We start from the raw sequence: 22,965 nt of genomic DNA, 5'->3' as shown, positions 1-22,965 counted from the left end.
CTCCAGAGAGGCCAGCAAGGTCATGGGGATTGAGTAGACTGATTGCCTAGTTGAAATGGCAATGGGTCCTCCTGTGATGGGCACCAGCCCGGAAGATCATGCAACCGTTTGCTGAAGAGAACTCCTTTGGGAATGAGAATCCCCTAATTCCTATTTTCATGCCCAGATTCCATGGAAACCTTGGCCTCTGGGGGTGGGGAAGGGGAAGCAGGTGGGTGAAGTTTAGGGGACCAGAGAGCAGGTGGGGGAGGCCTGGAGAAACTTCAAGGAACTTATCTAAGTGTCTTTCCTTTGCCGTGGAGAAAAATGACTTGAAACGCCTCTAGAGAAGAGTGTGGCTAATTGGCATGTAAGTTGGGGGTTAAAGAGCGGAAGGAAGAATCTGATTGTTTTTTTAAGTTACTGAGAAAGTGAGAATGTCACTTTGGGCCGAGAGAAATAATTTTTTTCTGGGGTGTGTCTTTCTTTCTACTACAGACCATAGTGGGCCGCTGAGACTTGCAAAAAAAGATTTCTTTTAATCCACCTTCCTTTTTGCAAGCAGCAGTAGAAGGGCCTTTAAATCAAATGCAATCAGCAAACTTGTCTCTTGCGCTTATTCCCCGCTTCACTCCCTGGAATTTGGCACTTGATGGATTCTGGATATGACTTAAGTCTTTTTCCAAATCCAAGACTTGGGGAATTTTGTTAACAATGCAATAAAATAACTTCATAGTGTTACAGGAGAAACATTAAAGAAATTGTGTGTGTGCTGCTCTCTTTCCTTAAAAAAAAAAAAAAAAAACAGACAATGTTTCTTTAAAAGACTCCATCTGCAAATCCCATTAGATGTGCATATAAGGTTTCTGATGATTAATAGTTGCCTGCTCGGGTTTTGGTTGGAGGGGATCGTGTGTGTGCTGGTTAACCCCTCCCTCTCCTCTCTCACATTTCACTTCAGAAATCTGTCACTCTCTCCCCACCGCAGGATTTAAAAGTGTGTCTCAGCAGCCCTGGACCAGCTCTTTGCAGGCATTTGCTGCGGGCTCCAAGACAAGCACTCATCAGCTGGTGCGTCTGGGCTGGGACAGTGAAAATGTTTAGTGTCATCGGCGACAAATACACGTACAGGGGACCCCGCTAGGCAGGTTGGTGTGTCGGAGGGGGGGACCAGGAAGCCAGGAACGAAGTCCAACATAGGTGCGGGCACACGTATGTGTGGCCAGACACATGTGTGCGTAACTGTAAGGAACAACTTTAGCTTTGGTTTTTGTTTTGGTTCCTGAGGTGAATTTTCTGTTGAACCTTTTTCCCTCCTGTTAAAAAAAAATTTTTTTTTTTGCATTTTTAACACTTTGAATATAAAAAGTGTAAGACTCCAGCCTTTGAAAGGACTGAGGCGTGCATCAGACAGCAGATGGATCCAGTGGCCAGCAGCTGCATGAGGGGCCCCCATCCCCCGGCCCCGGTCTGGGGATGCCTTCGAAACCCTCACTCAGAAGGCAGTGGGGCCTCAGGCCTCCCCCACTACCCGCCAACCCCGTTCTCCTTCCACCAGAAACCAGACTTCCCAGCGACAGCAACAGCAGCGTACCCTGACTTCTCGGCCTCCTGCTTGGCGGCCACCCCACACAGCCTACCCCGGGAGGAGCGCGGCTTCACTGAGCAGCACCCCGCCTTCCCACAACCCCCCGATTGGCACTTCCCTGTCTCGGAGGCCCGGCATAGGCTCAACCCGGGCCCAGCAGGGGGCTCCAAGGAGATGGGGGCCAGCAGCCCAGGCCTGGTGGACACCACGGGAGGCCCAGGCGAGGACTACGAGGTCCTTGGGAGCACTGCCAATGGGACGGAGAAGAAGTCAACCAGGCGGAAAAAGGAGAGTTCAGGTAAGTGGCTGCGGAACAGTTGACCATTCCTTTGCTGTGTGACCTTGAGGAGGTTGCTTGCCCTCTCTGAGCCTAGGCATCCTGACCATGAATGCGAAACAATAAGATCTAATCTACCCAAAGGCAGGAGACTTAGAACAGTTACCTTTGGGGTTGCTTCTACTCAGAGTTCTAGGAGTCTCTGGTGACGGGGGCTATGTCTGTGTCCTCAGCTCTCCTGGGTCCCAGGAAGGATGTGCCGGCAAGAGAATGAAACAGGATCCACAAAGATTTGCAGGACATGTGGGACGGAGCCTCTGCGTACAGGCTGGCAAGGGCTGGAGAGGGGCTTTCCTGAACCAGGCTGCCTCTGGGTCACGCTTCTCCCCACCATGCCCCAGCCAGCTCCAAATGGTCCCAGAGCCCCAGGGCTTGCTCCCCAGGGGAGTCAGCTGAGACCAAGGCTCGGAGGGCTAGGACCAAGGCTGGGACCTCGGGCAGTCGAGTAGAACCAGGACTCCATGTCTCCAGGAATCTAGAGGGAGAGAAGCAGACATAGCACAGGGACGCAAGAGGCAGACACTAAGATTTGGGGCAGACCGCCCATGAGGTATCGCCCTCTGCAGCTGAGCTGTGCCCAGGCCAAGGGGCAGCTCAGCATGCTAAGGTCTGGGTGACCCCCCAAAAGGCCACTCCTCTGAGGAGGCCTCCTGAGGGATCGCCAGTCTTGGAGAAAGTCAGGGAGGCAGGCAGCAAAGGGCAAGCACTGGACCTCAGAATGCAGGTAAAGCCCTGTTCGGCGCTGGAGCAGCAGAGGCCAGATGATGGAGCTGACCTGCTTGTTCAGACCCCAGCTAAAGTCCATCTCCTCCTGGTTGGGGGGACCTGTTGTTTCCTCATTTCCCTGTGGGACCTCCCCCCTCAACAGCCTCTCTCACTGCCTATTCACCTTTTGTCTGGTTCCCTGTCCCCACCTTGCCCGGAACAAGACAGTGCCCTTGCCTCCTGCCCCCACTGCCCCACTATGTCCTCCTGACGGCCACCCTTGGGGCACATCTGTCTGTCTGAACCTACAGAAGACCTTTCATGGGGCTAACAAGGGGCAGGCAGCAAATGAGAGGACCGACTAACCAACGAGAACACTCTCTGCTTTGCTTTACGAAGCACTTTCAAAGTAGCACAGATTTCCCGATCATCTTTTTTTTTGCCAAGCATTGGCAGAGCTCCTGGGACTTCAGGGATGAATAAGGTGGTCTCACCCCCAAAGAGTTCAGACTGAGAGGGAGGAGAAGCCAGCAGATACCTGTCTGGCAGTGGATGTGCTATGATCTAGGGGGTTAGAGGTGCTGCAGGAAACATACGATAACTCTTTTGAGTCCCACAAGTTTTCGAGTTTGGTACAGCAGGTCTTATCAGTGACTTGATTCTTTACATGTGGAAAAGGAGAGACTGAAAAGTCTGAGGGGATCTCTGCTAGCATGGAGTCAAAACAGAGTGACCCACTCATCTCAATGTACCCAGGACTTTTCTGGTTTTAGCATTGAAAGTCTAGTGTCCCCGGGACAGTTGGTCACCCTAGAAGAAAGCTCAAACCCCAGACTTCAGACCCCGAATCCCACACCCTTCAGTAGATCTCAAGCAGAATCCTCATTGTGAAATATCTGGTCTCCATGCTTGAAGAAGTCCCTCATTGTGTTCACAGTGGATGATAAAAACCGCAGCCTTCCTGGCTGCTAAATAGAAGGGCCCTTTAAATCCCCAGCCAGTTAAACCCGGAACTATTCCTAAGCCTGGATGGAGATCTGCAGAGAATGGGGCACTTTCTGCTTCTCCTCTCCAATGAGCTGTCAGCCACTTGGCTCTGCGCCTAGTTGAAGAGCTCTCCCCTCCTTGGCGCCTGCCACCGTAGCTCCTCCATCTCTGCCCACATCCACCTTGGCTGCATCCAGCCACTTTCCAGGGAACTGTGAGCCAAGAGCGTTGGGAAGGCATGGGCAAAGCCAAGGGCTGGGCTTAGGCAAGCTCATTCCATGTTTCAGCAAGACCCAAATGCACCATCTTTCCTTTTGGCGAGTGGCCCATGGATGGCGCTGCTCACTTGCCAAGCAGCTGGCCATGCCAGAGCACCCTCTTCATAGGGTCAGCCTCTGGTGGGGGGAGGTTCCCCGCCAGGAGGGAGCCTGGGCTCTCCCTCGAGGTCCCCTCAGAAGCAGCAGCAGGAGCAGCAATTGCACAAAACAGGGCACAGCAAGCTGACTCTCATTCATTCTCTGGGGTTCCAGACCCTCTCTGGTCAGCATGGAAAGCTTTATTGCACGGCTGCTTGCATCTTCCTTCAGAATTTAACTGAAGGGGAAGGAGGCAGGAAAGATCAGTTTTGTAAGAGCCTAAAGAAAAGGGAAAGCGATGGGCAAGGCACACAACCAACTCCAGGAGTCTGGAGTTGAGTTCACAAGAGACAAACCCACGAGGACCCCCTCCCCACCCTACCAATCCTGAGCCACTGGTTGGATTCTCTATTTTAAATTTTGACATCCTGCTCATTGTGGATTTTTGTATTAATTTTGAATTTTTAAAACTTTGCGTTAAAATATTCTTTCTCTTGATGACTGAGGTTTTTGGCACCCCTTGCATTTTGCACTCATCGTGTCTCACGCACCCCACCCTGGCCCCTGCTAAGCCATCTCTGGAAGGTTAACCAGCGTTGCTCAGAAGTGTGTTTTCCATCATGCTTCACAATCAGGCAGTCAGGTTGCAGGGTCGGCACTGCCACTTTTGGCTGCTTGACTTTGGGAAAGGTCTTAAATTCTTGGAGCCTCTGTTTCCCCAGCTGTAAAATGAGACTCTAACAATATCACTCTCCATATGGAGTCACTGTGAAGGTTAAGTTCTGTGATCTGTGAGATTAACACTGTGCCTGGCACGTGAGTTCAATAAATAGCAGCTATGAATGGTATTAGGCCCATATTTCCAGAACCAGTCTTCAGCACATAGAATCTGATAAATAGCCCTATATTATGGGGGACAGTGGAATTGAATATTTCAAATACGCTGTCTCAGAAATTCCTGAGTCTGGGGTATAAGATGTGGGAATTTCTCGCAATCATTGTTGGTCCTGAAATCCAGTTGCCATTAATTAGGAGCCTGGAGCTCAGAGATCTGCCAGCGAGGCTTGGGTAGGGAGGTGAGTCATGCCTGGTAAACGTGTCCCATACTGGCTGGCCTGGCCAGGGGGGTCCGGTAACAGAGAGTTACTGAAAGTTTGTTTCAAAAGGAACGTTCTCTGCTCTCTCCTCTTCTTCCTCTGCCAGCCCCAGCTGCTCCCCCATCACTCCCCATTACTGGAAGTGGAGCTGATTTGCTCAAGGAAATGGTCAGGAAAGCAGGGGTCCTCGGCTCCCACCCTGAGACTTTCTCTTGGTTCACAGCACAAAACTGATTTAGGAGACAGCTGTGATATTAACTCATCCCAACGACTCCCGCCCTGGGGCCAGGGAGTGTTAAAGACCCCTGCTGGCAAGGACAGCTGCAAGGCCACTCTTGTTTGCCCCCAATCTGTCGTTGCTACCGTGGTCGTCTTTAATTTATGGGAATGAAGGATTTCGCGGTGATTTCCTGACGGGGTTCAAGGGAAGGTCGCGCGTGATCAGCCCGGCTACAGGTGAATCTGATCGCCCGCCTGGGAGAGTCGCGGTGCCCCAGATCAGCGCCACTCACCAACACTCTGACATACTCACTCTGCCTTCATCAGACTCGCTTTGCCCCATCCTCCTGCAGCTCCAACACGCATGCCTCCCAGGGCTCCTCCTTCCCCGATTTCTCCCCTGCAAGATCTGATGTCCACCTCCCCCTGCCCAGCTCACGAGCACTCTCAATTTCCCCTGAGGTTGAAAAATCCTCCACAGATTGGCCTCTTTCCCTGCTTATTTCCCCCTACAGGCCACCCTTCCCACCTCCATCTCCACTCACCTTGCCACGAAACCATACCAGTTTACTTGTCTTGCAAAGGCAGCCCACTTTTTCTCCCCATGCCCCCGCCCCCCGCATTTGCTCAGTTCTTCGCCTTGCCTCAAACACCCTTCTCTTCCCGGGCTCTTCTGCCTACTTATTTTAACATCCAGCTTGAAAGCCACCTACTCCAAGGACCCTCCCTTTCTTTCCTTCCTCCCTTCCTTCCTTCCTTCCTTCCATCCTCTTTCCTTTATGACTTCACTTGTACCTAGCATCATTTCAGTGAAAGTTACAGTTTAGAAGTTTCAAACTATAGTATCGCTAGAGCCTGTGCTGATTTTATAAATACAGCTTATAACTTCATAAAGGAGCTCCCCTGAGATTTCTTACCTTTGAACATCTTGCATTCGAAATCTGCTTTTTTAAAAATTGTGGTCAAGAACACATAATGTAAAGATTTACCATCATAACCATTTTTGAGCGTGCAGTTCGGAAGCATTAACTATATGCATATTGTTGTGCAACAGATCTCTAGAACTTGTTCATCTTATAAAAGGAAAACTCTATATCCGTTGAAAAACAAGTCCCCTTTACCCTCTCCCCACGGGCCCTGGCAACCAGCATTCTACCCTCTGGTTTCTAAAAATTTGATTGCTTTAGATACCTCATGTAAGTGGAATCAAGCAGTATCTGTCTTTTTGTGACTGGTTTAGCTCACTTAGCACGATGTCCTCAAGGCTCATCCATGTTGTAGCATATGATAGGATTTCTTTATTTTTTAAGGCTGAATAATATTCTATTGTATGTGTGTGCACATTTTCTTCATCCATTCATCTGTCAGTGGACACTCGGGTTGCTTCCATCTCTTGGCTATTATGAATAATTCTGCAATGAATATGGGTGTGCAAATATCTCTTCGAGATCCTGCTTTGAATTCTTTTGGATATATAACCAGAAGTAGGACTGCTGGATCAGGTGGTAATTCCATTCTTAATTTTTTGAAGAACCTCTATACTGTTTTCCATAGCAGCTGTACTATTTCACAATCCCACCAACAGTGCACAGAGTTCCAATTTCTCCTTTCTCCACATCCTTGCCAACACTTGTTATTTCCTAGGGTTTTTTTGATAGTAGTCATGCTAGTAGGTATGAGGTGATAACTTCATTGTGGTTTTGATTTGTATTTCCCTAATGACTGGTGATGTTGAGCATCTTTTCATATACTTATTGGCCATTTGTATATCTTCTTTGGAGAAATGTCTATTCAAGTTCTCTGTCCAGGTTTAAATTGGACTGTTTGATTTTTGTTGTTGACTTGTAGGAGTTCTTTATATATTCTGGATATTAATCCCTTATCAGACATATGGCCCACAAATATTTTCTCCCATTCCTTAGGTTGCCTTTTTATTCTGTTGATTGTTTCCTTTGCTACACAGAAATTTTTAAGTTTGACGTAGTTTTGTCTATTTTTGCTTTTGTTGACTATGCTTTTGGTGTCATATCCAAGAAATCATCACCAAATCCAATGTCATGAAGCTTTCCCTTCATGTTTTCTCCTAGGAGTTTTCTAGGTCTTACATTTTTAGGTCTTTAATGCATTTCGAGTTAATTTTTACATATGGTGTAAGGTAAGGATCCAACTTTATTCTTTTGCCTGTGGAGATCCAGTTTTCCCAGCACCATTTGTTGAAGACTGTGCCTTCCCCACTGTGTAGCCTTGGCACCTTTGTTGAAGATCATTTGACCATCTACGTGAGGGCTTACTTCTGGGCTCTCTATTCTGTTCCATTGATCTAAGTGTCTGTTTTTGTGCCAGTACCATAATGATTTGATTACTGTATCTTTGTAATATGTTTTGAAATCAGGAAGCCTGAGGCCTCCAGCTTTGTTTTTCTTTCTCAAGGTTGTTTTGGCTATTCAGGGTTCTTTGAGACCCCATGTGAATTTTTGGATGATTTTTTTTTCTATTCTTGCAAAAAAATGCCATTGGGATTTTGATAGGGATTGCATTGAATCTGAAGATCACTTTGGGTAGTATGGACATTTTAACAATATTAAGTCTTTCAATCCATGAACACAGGATGTCTTTCCATTTATTTGTGCCTTTAATTTCTTTCAGCAATGTTTTGTAATTTTCATTGTACAAGTCTTTTGCCTCCTTAGTTCAGTTTATTCCTACGTATCTTATCCTTTCTGATGCTATTATAAATGGAATTGTTTTCTTAATTTCCCTTTTGGATTGTTCATTGTTCATGTATAGAAACACAGATGATTTGTGCATGCTGATTCTGTAAACTGCAACCTTGCTGAATTTATTTATTAGTTCTAAGAGGCTTTTGTGGAATCTTTAGGGTTTTCCACATACAAGATTATTTCATCTATAAACAGAGATTACTTTACTTCTTCCTTTCTGATTTAGATGCCTTTTATTTCTTTTTCTTGCCTGAGTGCTCTGGCTAGGACTTCCAGTATTATACTGAATAGAAATGGTGACAGTGGGCATCCTTTCCCTAGTTTCTGATATTAGAGTAAACTATTTCAGTTTTTCACCACTGAGTATGATGTTAGCTATGGGCTTTTCATATATGGCCTTTATTATATTGAGATAATTTCCTTCTACTCTTAGTTTGTTGAGTGTCCAAGAATCCTTTCATGACCTCTCTCCCCTCACACATGGAGCATACCTTGCTGACATCTCCATCTTAGAATCAAACCACAGTTGGCCTGTATCCAGAGTTCTAGATGCATATGGCTGCCTTTTTCCTTAAAATTGAAGTGTCTAGAGGGCCGGAATGCTATCTGATTCATCTGCGCAGTCTCCCTAGCACCTACTGAAACATTTGTACACAGGAGAAGCTCATTCAATGTCTGGCCAATAGCCTCTAGTGCAGCCTGGCATTCACTCATTCATTTTCTCACTTTCTCTCTGAGAGTGGCTCCACCGCCTGGCATGAGGGTTTTCACCATGCGTGATGTGCTTCTGTAAAATGCATCAGGGTTTTTACAGTCTCACTCACAAAAAAGTGTGCAGAGAGCCAGACTTCAGTCATAAAACCAGCCCAGGGTCAGGGTGAGTGCTGGGTCAGAAAGATGTGTAAATATCCACATGCAGGCTGGACTTGCAGGAATCCGCTACAGGGGACCGGGGTTGCATCCCAAGTACTCCCATGGCTGGAGCTGCTGTGGCTGAGCAACAAAGGGGACCCACCACGGCCAGGCAGTTAGGGGGGCTCACGGCTGGGCAACGAGAGGGCCCAGCTGCCACATGGACAAGTGACTGTGCTCTCCAGTCTAGAGGAAATGGCACCTTTGTCTGATTTGCAGAGCCATCCCTATGGCCTTGCATCAGCCTTGCCAAGCACCCCCCCAGTGGCCTTGCTCCCTCTCTCTCCTCAGTGATAAGCGCGGCTATGGGGAGTTGGGGGCATCTTAGTTTGCTTGGGCTGCCATAACAAATACCAAAAACTGGGTAGCTTAAACAACAGACATTTATTTTCCCACACTTCTGGAAGCTGGAAGTCAAAGATCAAGATGCTGGCAGGTTTGGTTTCTGCCGAGGCTTCTCTCTTTGGCTGGCAGACAGCCACCTTTTTGTCGTGTCTTCACATGGCCTTTCCTCTGTGCCTGCACATCCCTGTGGCTCTCTGTGTGTCCTAATCTCTTCTTATGAAGACACTAGTCAGACTGGATTAGGGCTTACCCTAACTGCCTCATTTTAATTTAATCCCCTCTTGAAAGACCCTATCTCAAAATACAGTCACATTCAGAAGTACTGGGGGTTAGAATTTCAACATATTAATTGGTGGGGGGGACACGGTTCAGCCCATAAACAGAGGGTACAGGGACAAGGTTCTAGCAGTGGGACAAATGCTCCAGTCCCGGGTCCGTTGGCCGCTAGAGCTTGTCCATTCAGACAGAGCGCTGCTTCTGGCCACAGGCAGATCCCCACATTCTTCTCTTACTCCCATCAAGAGAGAAGAAAAAAAGTGGAGACTGTTTTACGAATGAATCTCTAAAGAAGCAGCCTGTTTGACAGAGGAGGAAGGAAAGGAGGTAATAACAAAATAAATGGACAACCTCAGTGAGTGTCACCTGGGTCACAAACGTGACGCCGAGTATCAGGCTGAGTGATCTCAGATCCACACTCACCCCTTTCTGAGGGGCAGGACTCGAGGCCCCTGCAGACCCCTGGGGCCAGCTTCCCCAGTGCCCACTCCGCTCACGGAATCAGGGTGCCCTGGCCTCTGGCCAGGATTCCTCTCGCAGTCCCCACCCCCTTTCCAGCCTCTTCTATGTCATGTTTTCCTTGAACTCAGTGGAGAAGCGGTGTGAGCAATGGGCCCTGGGTGACAGCTGAGGGTGACATCTGGAACTGATAAACACAAACAAAGCCCAGCGCGGCTCACGCCTGCCCCAACAGTCTCAGAAACTTGCCTGCTGCTCCAGCCTCTCATTTCCACCGCCCCCGTGCCCCCTCCACTTCTCTGCTCCCCTCTTCCATGGCCCCCACACCCCATCTCCTCACCAAGTCCATTCCACTCTCCCTCATCACTGCCCACCCTCGCCCAGCCCCCGCCACCTGGGACTCTCAGCAAAGACGACTCTAGCCCCAGGTATTCCCATCCCTGAATCCCCCAGCCCCACTGCTGGGCTCCTCAAAGAGGCTGGGAGCCTCACCAGGTCTCTTCAGGCCCCCATGGGAGAGAGAAAGGGCCCAGACATTGAGGTGGGTCGGGGCCCAGAGAGAAAGTCAAGACAGTCCCAGGAAGCCAGGGAGGTCTGGATGCAAACGCCCATCTGGTCTTGGGACTGGCTCCGTCCAGGTCTTGTCTATTTTCAGGGCTTTGACTCCTCCCTCTGAAGTTGAAAGTATCAAAACTAATGAGCACATTAAAGGTCTGGTCTGTAGCCCAGGAAGCTGTAGACCCCATTTTCAGAGCATTTGCCAAGGGGAGTCCCAGGGAGGCAGACCTGGACCCAGACCCAGACGCCATCCCTGGAGCGAGCACAGCTCCATACTCATCACCACTGCAGTGCAGTGACATAGCCTGAACTGGTCCCAGGGGACTTCTGGCAAGCCATTCAGTCTCTGGGTCTTAATTTCCTCGTCTGTTCCATGGGCTAATGTGTACCTCACCTACCTCACAGGATAATTAAGAGGATCCAGTAGGAAGCAGCCTAACAGTCAGGAAATAGCTTCCTATCAAGGAAATCTGGGTTCTCAGCCCAATTCTGCTGCTAACTTGCTGTGTGTCTTTAGGCAAGTTTCTTACCTTCTCTAGGCTCACCTGTAAGAGGTAAAGGCCACATCAGATCATCTCTAAGTCCCCTTCCAGGTCTACTATTCTATGATTCTGTAGTACAGAGGAAAGCCCAAAAGCAGTTTATCTCTGGGGGAAAGAAATCCACTGTCAATTGTCAATTGCAAAGTGCTACTTGAATATGGGGCTTGTGGCTGTCTATCTGGTCCTGGATAGAAATTTATGTTAAATGGCTGTGAGAGTTGGGGAGTAGGAATACAGGACTCCAAAAAGGCATGTTCCCCAAGGTCTCTCTGAACCTCCCCGTAGTTCCGATAAAGCTGTCTGCTAACTTTAAGAAGGTCTGCCAAACGTGACAGCTATTTATGAAATAATTTACCTCGGATGGTGTAAAAGCTCATGGTGGAAACCGCAATCACACACACATCCTGTTTGCATTTCTCTGGGCGCTCTGGACCATTCCATCATGGCCCTGCTCCCTCCGAGGGTGTGCAGAGGGTGGGGCGGGGCCGGAGGGCTCCTCCTTAACCACAGAGGCAGCCAGCTGAGCACCAGCCTCCTCCCTCTGCAGTCCTGGAAGAGGCACCCGCTGGCCCTGAGGAAGAATCAGGACCAGGAGGGCTGACGTGGATCGTCACACTGATCAGTTCTAGTTACTGTGCCTGGAAGCAATAGAGACACAGATTCAAGTACAGATGTGCAAAAGTAGTGGAGAAGGGAAAACAGTTAAAAGGCCAGACATTGAAAAGGCATCCCTTTCACACAGCTCTGGAGACGTGGCACCTTGAGATGCACTGTGTTTTATCTCCGCCTGTGTCATCTCTCCAACATCATCTCCAGTAGAACCTCTTCTGATGGTTCTCCAAAAAGAGCCTCAGCTGTGTGCCAGGCACCGTGCTAAGTGTTAACACACGTTACCCGTCTCGTTTTACCTTCTCAGAAACTTTCTGATCACAGCGGGTGAGGCTATTCTGTTTTACAAATGGGGAAACTGAAGTTCAGAGAACTTAAGGGACTTGCCCAAGGTCAGAGAGCCCTTTCTTGGAGCCAGCTAAGGCTCAGGCTCTCCAACAGGTCCTCAGAAATCTCTGCAAACACAACGCCCTTCCACGCAGCTCCAGGCTTGGGCAGCTGCGCATGTCAGAGGGAGAGAGAAATTCCCCAGCATAGCCCTGATCGCTGGGCTGAGGACCTTGGGAAGGCTGCGGAGGGCCTTGGGACAGAATACACAACACACAGTTCCTTCCTTCTGACTGAAGGGTGTAACCTGGGGCCAAGACAAGAATCTTTGAAACTGGAAGGGACCTCAGATTCCAGGCCGGGGTTTCTCAACAGAAGAGGGAGTAGGGAGAGAAGAGAGTGCCAGGGTGGCGCATTGGAAAAGAACTCTGACAACAGCTCGCCCAGGGAATGAAGGCCCAGCCCAATCCCATACTTCTACCCGTGGGGAAACTGAGGCCAGAGAGGGGAGGGAGGCTCCCCAACAAAGGGATCAAACCACCTTGGGGATAGTATGCATAGGAACTGTGCATGTGAGCCAGCAGAATGGACACTCCCTGGCCAGAAACGGTATAAAAGTACTTATCATTTTTCTTTGTCTTTTCCTATCTGGATGAAAACGTTACCTTTTTTTATACTATTGCAGAACAAAGAGAACCATAACTTCCACTTTCGTTTTCATAGCTAACTTGCCATACTTCTGGCCCCTTTGTCATTTCTAACAGTGATGAAAATTCTTTCCCCTCTGGGAAGCTGATGAGGGACAAGGGTTCTCCCAGTGCCAGATGCCACCCCCTTTAGTGGGTGTTGCCCCGAGGTTCACACAGGGGCTCAGACACTCAGTTCCCAGCCCAGGCTCCTTTGTCCTATTTCTTCTTTCCCATCCTGAGGCCCCAGTGCCTAAATCAGGATACTAAGAGGTGAGAGAGGAGATGGTCAGCTGCCCCCATAACCAGTCCAAGACCAGCTCCAAAGGGCTCCTCCCTTTATCTCCCCTCTTCTCTCTAGGAAGGATTATGTGCAGGACTCTGTGTGTGTGTGTGGCGGTGGGGGGGTGGGGGTGGGGGTGGTATTTGTGGGGTTTCCATAGGGCACCTGTGCACACCTAAGCAGGCCTGGGAGAAGGGGAGGGTGGGTGTGGGCATCAACCCAGGGCCCCCAGGAGCTCTGGAGGTGGAGACGAGCAGAGCTGCGATGGTCCAGGTCCAGCCGCCAGCCAGCCGACGCAAGATGGAGAACCTGACGCCAGAGTTGATGGCCAAGGCTCTAGTCAGGTGGATCTGGATTTGAATCTCGGTTCTGCCGCCCAAAAGCTGCCTGGCACACTGGGCAAGTTCCCGGGCCTCTCTGAGGCTGCTTCTGCCTCTATCTACTGAGAAGGATTTAGCAAACATTTAGCAAGGACCTCCTAAGTGCCAGGTACAGTAGCAAGTGAGAAAAAGCAGTTACATCCCTGGGGAGAGAGCACTATTAATCAAATTATCACACAAATCCACATGATAAAGCTAAAGGGATAATAATACTACCTACTCCTACATGTGTTGTATGGGGAGGATTAAAGCAGTGACTGCATCGTACGTAGCACGTGGAAGTCTTTAAGAAACGGTAGCTGCTATTACCCCAGCGCCTCAGATGGCATCTCAAGGAATTGAAGAATCGGAAGAATACTTTATATTTGTCCAGAGCTTTAGAGTTTTAAAAGCATTTTCCACACACAGCAGCTTGTCCAAGCTTCCCAAAACCTCTGGGAGGTAGATTTCTGGATGAGAAGCCCAGAGGGGTTAAGCGACTTCCTCAGAGGCTCCAGTAAGAAGATCCAGGATTCAAACCTCGCGGCAAGCCCTCTGGGTTTGACACCCCCGATGCTGCGAAAGGGAAGGGCTGGGAAATACTGAGCCCCAGGACAGGAGCGGATGGGAAACAATCCAGGTTTCCCAGCCTCGCTCTGGGCGCGCGGGCGAGGATGTGCTCCGGAATGGGCGTCCCTCCGCGGCGTGACCGTGACCGCCCCTCCCTCCCAAGCTTGCGCCAGCCAAGGCTGAAAACTCCTGGGGGACCCCAGCCAGGCGGCGCGTCCTTCCCCTCCAGCCCCGGCTCCGCTTCCGGAGGGGTCTGGGCAGACAGCCCGGCAGGAGAACTCGCCCCCTTCCTTCCCGCCCCCGGGCGCGCCCGGCAGGCGGCCCACCCGGATCCGGCACGGGCAGCCGAGCATCGGGGCTGCGGGGACCCCCGGCGGCGGCCCCTCCTCCGCCTCCTCTGCTTCCCGGGGGACGCGGGGAGGGGGCGGGCGGCTCCCCCTTCTATCCGGCTCCCGGAGGCGTGGCGCGGGGGCGGAGGACGCGCAGACAGAAATACAAGGGGAACTGCGTGGAAAGCGCTAGAAAGAACCGGCGGGCTGACGTTCCCATCGGGAACGTGGGGTGCACGAGGGGGCTCCACATCCCCATCCCGCTCGGCAATCTGGCTGCTTGGCCGGGTTCCCTGTCTGTACAACAAGGGCAATGAAGTGAAAAACTTCTAACTTTTAGAGCCCTGCGTAAAACGTGCTTCCTGGAGCCCTTCCCCGGCCACGTGGCACGCTTTGGTAGTTCATTGTGTAGGTGTGTCGGTCTCCTTCCTGTGCACTTCTCCATCCACCACCGCCCCTTCCCCTGTTCAGATCACGATACAGTCCTTTCTGGGTGCACAGCACTTTACAGTTTGTAAAGCCTTCCTACATATATTTCATTGGAACACTGTGTGAGTCAAACTGCCTGAGTTGGATTCCTGTCCCCACCACTCACTGGCCAGATGAACTGGATGAACTTGGACAACTTGCTTCACTTCTCTGTGCTTAGTTTTCTGGTCTATAAAATGGGTCTCATCCTAGAACTCGCCAGGCTGAATTACTGTGAGGATTAAGTGTCTGATGCATGCAAGGTGCTTGATTCCTGTACCCCTGTTACCAGCTGTGGTTGAGCCCCTGCCCTGTTGAACTCAGAGCCTCCTTCTTAAATGAACTTTCCAGACCTGGCCCCTCCTGGTGTCAAAGGGTTGGGGGAGAGGGGGAGAAACTTAAGGCAGCACTTCTCAATTTACATGTGCACACACCTCCCCTGGGGATCTTGCTGAAATGCGGACTCTGATTCAGTAGGTCTGAGGATGGAGTGAGGTGGAGATCCTGCAAGTCTGACAGCTCCCTGGCCACACTACTGCTGCCACCAGGCACCCGCTGAGTAGCCAGGTCTTAGAGCAGAGGTGTGTAACCTTGACCATGTGTCAGAATCATCTGCAAGTCTTGTTAAAACAGATCGCTGGAAAAATAACAAAACAAAACAGATCTCTGGGCCCCACTCCCAGAGTTTCTGATTCAGCAGGTGTGTGGTGAGGACCAAGGATCTGCATCTCTAACAAGTTCCTAGGTGATGTTTCTGTCGCTGAGGACAGAGAACCTCAGTTTTAGAACATCCTGCCCCACAAACTTATAGCCACTGCTAATGTCAAGCTGGGGGTAGGTGGGGAGTGGGGTGGGGGTAGAGATCATTAAACAGCCAAGGGCAGCTTCTTGTGCTTTGGGAATTAAAAACAGTTGGGGTGGGGGAGGTGCACCTGAGGTTGATATCCAAACATCTTTCCAGTTCTCTGGGGTAAAGACGCTAGAATGAATGATAAAGGGACACCGTGGGTTCTTTCTCAGCATCCTTTCAAAATAAGAGCGACAGGGAAAGGCTGCCCCGCTGCTTGAGGACAAAAGAAAGGGAACCAAGGCCCCTGCGGCTCATGTCTTCCTGTTTGGGGCCCTCTCTCCTCAGACAACCAGGAGAACCGAGGGAAGCCGGAGGGCAGCAGCAAGGCCCGCAAGGAGCGGACGGCCTTCACCAAGGAGCAGCTGCGGGAGCTCGAGGCCGAGTTTGCTCATCACAACTACCTGACCCGGCTCCGGAGATACGAGATCGCAGTAAACCTGGACCTCTCCGAGCGGCAGGTGCCCCTCCTCTTCTGGCCATGCCTCCTTTCCTGTGCTCTGTCATACCCCTCTCTTCCCCCGCTTCTCCCAGAACCTTCTTCGTCTTCTCCCTCTGCCCCAGTCCAGTGGTCCTCAACTCTGGCTGTACCTGACAATCACCTGCGGAAATTCTAATAACACCAGTGTCTGGGCTCCACCCCTAGAGATTGTTTTCATTGGTCTGAGGTGAAGTCCAGGCATCAGAATTCATCAAAGGTCCCCAAGGTGATTCTCACATGCAACCAGGGTTGAAACCTCTGATCTGGTTATCCCCAAACTTGAGTGTGCGGTGGAATCATCCAGGCCCTGTTTAAAATGCAGCTTCCGGAGCTCCACAGAGCGATTTTCCAGTAATAATGAGTGGGACCAGGGATCTGCATTTCTAGTAAGTTCTCCAGGTGATTTGGATTTGCAGCTGGTTCCTAGACACACTCTGAGAAAAACTTCCTAGCCCTTTGTTTTGGGCTTTCTCTCAGAGCATTCCACCCATACCCGTGCTCTGACGTGGAATAAAATATTATTATTATTATTATTATTATTGATTGCAGCTTTCAGTTGAGAAAGCATCTGCCAAAGTGCTGGATTTAGAATCAGAGGACTTAGATTCAGATCCTGCCTCTACCCCTTCGTAGCCCTGGGACCTCTGGGAAATGTCTTCTCCTGACCTCTCTTGGTCTCCATCTGTACAGCAGTGTCATAACCCCACCCTGCAGGTTTACCTGCAGGTAAATGCTGAAGCTCAGATGAGAAAATGTCCGGACCAGATCTATCTAAGCTGAAAAGTGCGTTATAAATGTGCCTAAGGGTGAGGCTGGTGATCCTGTGTTCCCAGATCCTTGGGTAACAGAAGCTAGAGGGAGAGGGTGTTGGCACAGGAGGGGAGGGGCTTGTGAAAGGGGGTGGGCCCAGTGTGACTTTTAGAACTGGTTCTTCTGTCAGGCTTTCTTTATCTGGAGACATAAGACAAGCCTCTGGGCAGATTGGTGGGTCTTCCCTTTCAATTCCTGGAGCCTTTGGAGGCGTGGGGAGGGGGAAGCCAAATTTCGAGCTGGGGGTCCCTGGAGCTGCACCCCAGGTAGCTTGAGCATCAATATGAGGAGGTGGTCACACCTGCCGTGAAGTGACCAGGCTCCTCTGCTTCCTTCATCAGGTCAAAGTGTGGTTCCAGAACCGAAGGATGAAGTGGAAGCGCGTGAAGGGGGGTCAGCCCATCTCCCCCCATGGGCAGGACCCCGAGGATGGGGACTCTGCCGCCTCTCCAAGTTCAGAGTGAAATTCTCCAGGGAGAAAAAAAAGACTGAGGACTGAGCCCCGTACCAACTACCCCCACCCCAATCCTACCTTCACCTTCTCCCACCCACCCAGGGCAGCGTCTCCACACCTCGCAGTGACTCTTGGATAGGAAGCTGCCCAGGGTTCCTGGGAGCCTTGAAGTTTCCCAGAAAGCTCTGTCCAGCATTGCTGTGTCTTAGCGGCCCCTTCCCCAGGGCCTTTGCTTCTCACATTTCTCATGGAGTCAGTCATACAGCAGCCAGAACGGACCCTAGTGAATCCGGGGAATAGCTCCAGGGACACTGTTTCTCGGGGTCTCAGCTGCCACTCATGAACACAGGTGCCCCCAAAGAAAGGAAAGGAGACCCACACACCCTAGACCACCCTTCCTTTCTGGGCTCTATATCTGAGGCTTTGGGGGACCTCAAAGGTCCCAAAACCCCAGGGAAAATCAGTGTGAGGAAGTTTGAGGACAGAAACTTAGCTGCTACAAATCAGAAGCCATCCCTGGATCCAAATTTGCTGGTGAAATGGGCAAGTTCATGAGCACTAGCTAGAAGCAGACAGTCAGGAGAACAGCCTGGTGTAGGTCTCTGTGGTCCCCACACAGGCCTTTCACGCTGGCTTGACTGGGTTATGAGAATGGACCCAGGACAGCACCTGCTTCTTCAAAATCAATTCAGGGATCAACTTCGGCCAATAGAATGTGAGCAAAATCAACCCAGGACTGTTGAGCAGGACCCCCAGAACACCGGAACAACTATTCCTTTTAAATCTATAATTTCTGGATTGAAAAACCTATCCAGATGCTCACATTATTGAAGTGAGGGCTGGAGAGGGTCCCCTATATTCTAAGAATGAAGCGATTGCTTCATGAAGCGATCATGAAGCAATTGAGGTAAAGGCTGCTGGGTGAGGACCTAGAAATGTGGAACCCTGGCATGAAAGTTTCTCCAGCTGCAAAGTCCTGTGCTTTCAAAGAACTCTGACCGCAAATAAGGACCCAAAAAAGTCCCCCTTTCTCCATGGGATGCATCTGTGGCCCTCCAATGTGTTCCACAAATGCTATTATGACTGGAAGAGCTGCCACGTTTATGTGTGTGGACTGCCCAGATGCCCTGGGACTGTTGGCCAAACAAACTGGGGTGACTGATGCCTTGAGAGAGACCCCCTGCCTGCCTCAGTGCTCTGTCCCCCAAAACCAGCTGGTGTTGCAGAGGGAGGTCAGCAAGAGTTTGGAGCTCTTGTATGTAGATGTAATCATTCACGTGTAAAAAAAAAAAACCCACCTCCCCATCCCTGAAAGGACAGACGCTGTGGAAAATGATTGCCAAATGGCTGGTTAGAGCATGTGTAATTTTTTCTAAAGCATACTTCATCTGTTTTCTTTAGATTACATCAAGTTAACTGTGTAAGGTCAATTCACTTAGTAAGAAAACTCTTCGAGAAATAAAATCAATAAGAAAAAGCCAGGCTCCTGGCAGAGCTTTTTCCTGGCAGAGCTAAGAACCACAGCTCTGTGCACAGTCCTCTGATGCTCATGTGATGATGGGCCAGACAAGGTCTAGAAGCAACGAAGAAATGGAAGAAATCCTCTGGACCAAGGTATCCCTTGGTTCCTCCAAAGGTGGCGGTGCAAATGTAATTGATGTAAAAGAAAAATAAAAATCCTGTCTTCCCTGCAACTGTAGAGTCTGCATTTCCCATTGAAAAATTTTAGTTTTCAGTTTCTCTAACCCATGGTTTATCAAATAGACAATGTTCTGTAAACAAAAGGTGAACTCTTCTGTTAATAAAGGAATCTTGACCATAAACTAACCAACCCTAATTTTTAAATTCAAAGTTTGAAGATTTTTGTTTTTCAGGGTACAACAATATACACCAACAGTAATAAAAAAATGACACAAGAAAAAATGTTCTCAATTCTGTGTCTTTTTAATTAAAAGAGATTTATCTCACCAAGATGTCAGCAATGGGCAAAAGAGGACTGGCTAGAGAGGAGGGGAGGGAGGGAACTCGGAGAAGAGACCTGGCCAGGATTTGGCATTGAGGCAGTCTGGGCCTGGTGTGGGCGGTGACCAGAAATGACATCATCAGGAGCTGGCAGAGGAAAGCAGACCCACCAAAATCAAGGTTCCAAAGGGAAGGTTCAGGTTCAAAGCCAAGCAGAGCAGACATCCTCAGGCACTCCAACACTCCCTCCTAACTCAATTCCTGTGGCTTCGGAGGACATCAACCTCTCTTGGTTTTCTTGTGTGTCTAGAATGTTCCTTCTCTGTCTCCCAAGCAGACTTAATCTCCCTTTCGCAATGCTTTTGCCCACACTGCTGGTTCCCAAGTTTTCCACTTTCTGCCCACCACCCTTTTCTCCTTTTCTTGCCCTCCCCAGACAATCCCATCTACCTACATTTTTTTTATTGTGGTAAAATATACCCAATATAAAATTTTAACCATTTTTAGGTGTACAGTTCTGTGGCACTAAGTACTTTCACATTGTTGTGCAACCATTGCCACTATCCGTCTCCAGAACTTTTTCATCTTCCCAAACTGAACCGCAGTACCCATTAAATAATATCCCCACCTTCCCTCTTCCTTCCATCCACCTACATTTATAAAGGGTTTACTCTGTGTTGGGCACTGTTCTAAGTGCTTTACATGGACGGACTAAGTTAATTCTCTTAACAATCCTAAGAGGCAGTTCTGCTATTCCTGTCTTACAGATAAGGTAAGCAAAACAGAGAGAAGTTGAGTAAATCCCCAAGGTTTTATAGCCCATTAGTGGTTGTCATAGGTCATATGGTTGGGCCCAATTATTTTCTTTTCTCTCCACTAGATGAATACTGCTCCCTGACCATTGTCATATGCTGTACCTCCGGTGGAAGGAGTGTATGTCCCCACCTGATTGACTTCAGGCTTGTCCACGTGACCTGCTTCGGCCAATAGAATGTGAGCAAAAGCACCGAGTGCCCTGTCTATGCAGAAGTTTTAGAGTCATCTCATGGCTCTGCCATTGCTTTTCCTTCTGCACAAGGCTGGGCTGAGATGGGGGTTCCACCATTACCCTGGGTTCCAGAATGAGAAAGATGTGGAGCAAAGCCAAAGCTAGCTCCCGATTTTCACCTATGTCAGTGAGAATATAAAAGTTCGCTGTTGTAAGCCACTGGGATTTGGGAGTCATTTGTCACTGCTGCACCACTTCGTGGAAACTGACCACTCCAGTGATGACACTGACATTTGCATCCCGGCATTCTGGCACCAGACCAACGTTCCCCTACCCCTGATGTGGGAGCTTAAAGTTTCCTACTCTGCTGCCTACTGCCCTTTGCCACCTAAATGGCTACAGGCACGTCAAACTCAAAATATCTGAAGGGGAAACCTCCATTCCCCAGCTTAGGCTAGCTCCTCCATCTGCATTCTGAATCATCTATTTTAGTTGGCAACACCACAACCTACCCATTCACTCACGCTAGAAACCTGGGACACATCCTTGATACTACCTTGCTGCTTTGCAGAACCAATCAGTTACCTGGTCCTGTTCATTTCACTTAACTCGTAGATATCTCTCACACCCATGCATGCTTTGTCTTCCAACCACCATTGCCTTTGCTCAGGCTGTCAACATCTCACAGTTGAATTAGAACCTCTAATAGCTCTCAAAGTCCATCCCCTACCACAATCACACACACACAAATTCAACCTTGTCACCGCTGATTTAAAACCTATCAATGGCTTCCTATCACCTACAAAATAAAGTTCGAAACCCTTTATATGCCTCCAGGTTCCCCATGCTCTGGCCCCTGCCTAACTCTACAACCTCGTTACACCACCCCCTGCCACAAAACCCAGCAACACCAAGCCACTGGGCCTTCCATATACACATACCATGTGATTTCTTACTTACATTCCCTTGCTCATTCCCTTCTGTTTGGAAAGATCTCCCAGACCTGGACCCGCCCCCCAAGGACTTAGGCATTTTACTGGCACTTAAAGGGACAACTTGAAAGGCACACAGAGGAAGTTTTAATGGGTCCGTATGGCCCAATTTTCAACAGGAGGCCGATGCCTGACATCAGGCAGCAACATTATCCACTTTCTAAAGTCAATAGAAGAAAATCTCTTTCAGTATGAGAATTTTAATTTCTCCAATAATAGTTAATAAATCCATGGAGGAGAGCCTGATAATGAAATTAATGGTGCACGCACACATCAATCGAGTTTTCTGGTTTCTTTTGAAGACTCCCTGACTCTTCCCACTCTTCAGTGTTGGCGTTTGATTGAACGATGCTAGGTGAACGGTAGCTGGGACCAACTGCTCCTCAAGTTGGTAAAAATCTTCTGCTTTTTCTCGGGTGCAAAGCTGTACGAGGGAAGCAAGCCCACCCGCTGGCGACTCCCTGGTGGGAACCAGTGACTGTGACCAGAGATGGTGGCTTGGTAGGAATCCAAACAGCCAAGAATTCTCTGACAGTAACTTTTCAGTAATGGGTTTCTCCATCCTTCAGAGAGCATCGAGGACAAGCAGGTACGTGGCTGCCCTTTGGAGAGAGGGAGAGAGAAGAAAGTAAGATGAAGTACGCAGAGAATCCTTTCCAAATGAAAGGGCCTGGAAGGACTCAGGGCTTCAGAAGTCTACCCCCCTGCCTGGGCCAAACCCTGTGATGGATGCACTTCTAACAGCTCTTCTATTCAAAGAGGAGAACCAGTGTCAGGCAGGAATCCACTCTTTCCTGTCTGAACCCCCAAAGTGCCACAGCTCCAGTAACCAGGAAAACCCATGGTGGATGGCTTTCTTTCCTTCCATTGAGTAGAAATGTTTTCTACTGAGAGCTATATATTCTTCAGCCAAGTAGAAGGGCCTGTGCCAGGTAATCCCATACAACTACCAACATAGCAATTGCAAGTGGTGTCCTCTCTTAGCCACCATAGCATTAGGCTCTCACCACGTTCCTTCTCTCACTGGTTGTGACTTCTCAGTCCCATTTGCTACAAACCATGAATAAACCTTCAAAAAGTATCTCATATCCATGCCCCTTCTCTGATGCCACAATCAACCCTGGCGACTACTATCCTTTGATCTTTGTCTTCTCACCTTATGTGTGTTCCTTTATGGCTGTCACCACAGTTTTTAGTTCTTTTATTTGTTGTTTGCTTATTCATTTGTGGTCTGTGTTCCAAGCTGGAGGGAAGAAAATGAATTATGGTTCTCTGACCATTTTATTCCCAGCTACTAGCATGATGCCTGGAATGTAATAAATGTTCAATAAATAGTTATTGCATGGGTGGACAAATGGATGGATGGATGCAGGGATGGATGGATAGATGGATGGATGGACAGATGGATAGATGGATGGATGATGGATGGAGAGATAGATGGATGGCCAGATGGATGGATGGATGGGGGGGAATTGTTAAATTAGTGGCGTCAATTGGCTTCTCAGCTCACAATTGCCCATTGCTGGCCACACAGACCAGATAGGGGAATCTCTGGCCAAGATGCTGGTTAAACTGGCTGGCTTGATGCAGTCCAGGCCTTTACTGCCCACCAAGTTTGGCAGGCCATGCCCTTGCCAAAAAGGAGGGTATTGGACACCCACCCTGTTTCTGTTGCTCAGGGAAACTGTCTCTGATTCTAGCCACAGGACCAAACCAAGAT

At 49.3% G+C, this 22,965-nt stretch overlaps 1 protein-coding gene across 1 annotated transcript; it reads left to right on the top strand.

The window, feature by feature from the left end:
• Window positions 1-988: 988 nt before the first annotated feature.
• MEOX1 (mesenchyme homeobox 1) lies at window positions 989-18,997 on the top strand. Its single transcript, XM_059907427.1, has 4 exons — window positions 989-1,050; window positions 1,349-1,865; window positions 15,847-16,019; window positions 17,191-18,997. Exons 2-4 carry the CDS (start codon window positions 1,397-1,399, stop codon window positions 17,311-17,313), a joined length of 765 nt encoding a protein of 254 aa, XP_059763410.1. The 5' UTR covers window positions 989-1,050; window positions 1,349-1,396; the 3' UTR covers window positions 17,314-18,997.
• The last annotated feature ends 3,968 nt before the right edge of the window (window positions 18,998-22,965 follow it).

The sequence above is a fragment of the Balaenoptera ricei genome, chromosome 20, assembly GCF_028023285.1.
Source record: "Balaenoptera ricei isolate mBalRic1 chromosome 20, mBalRic1.hap2, whole genome shotgun sequence".
In the NCBI taxonomy this organism is placed as follows: Eukaryota; Metazoa; Chordata; class Mammalia; order Artiodactyla; family Balaenopteridae; genus Balaenoptera; species Balaenoptera ricei.
Note: the sequence above shows the minus strand (reverse complement) of the source record. Positions and strands in the feature narration are given on the sequence as shown.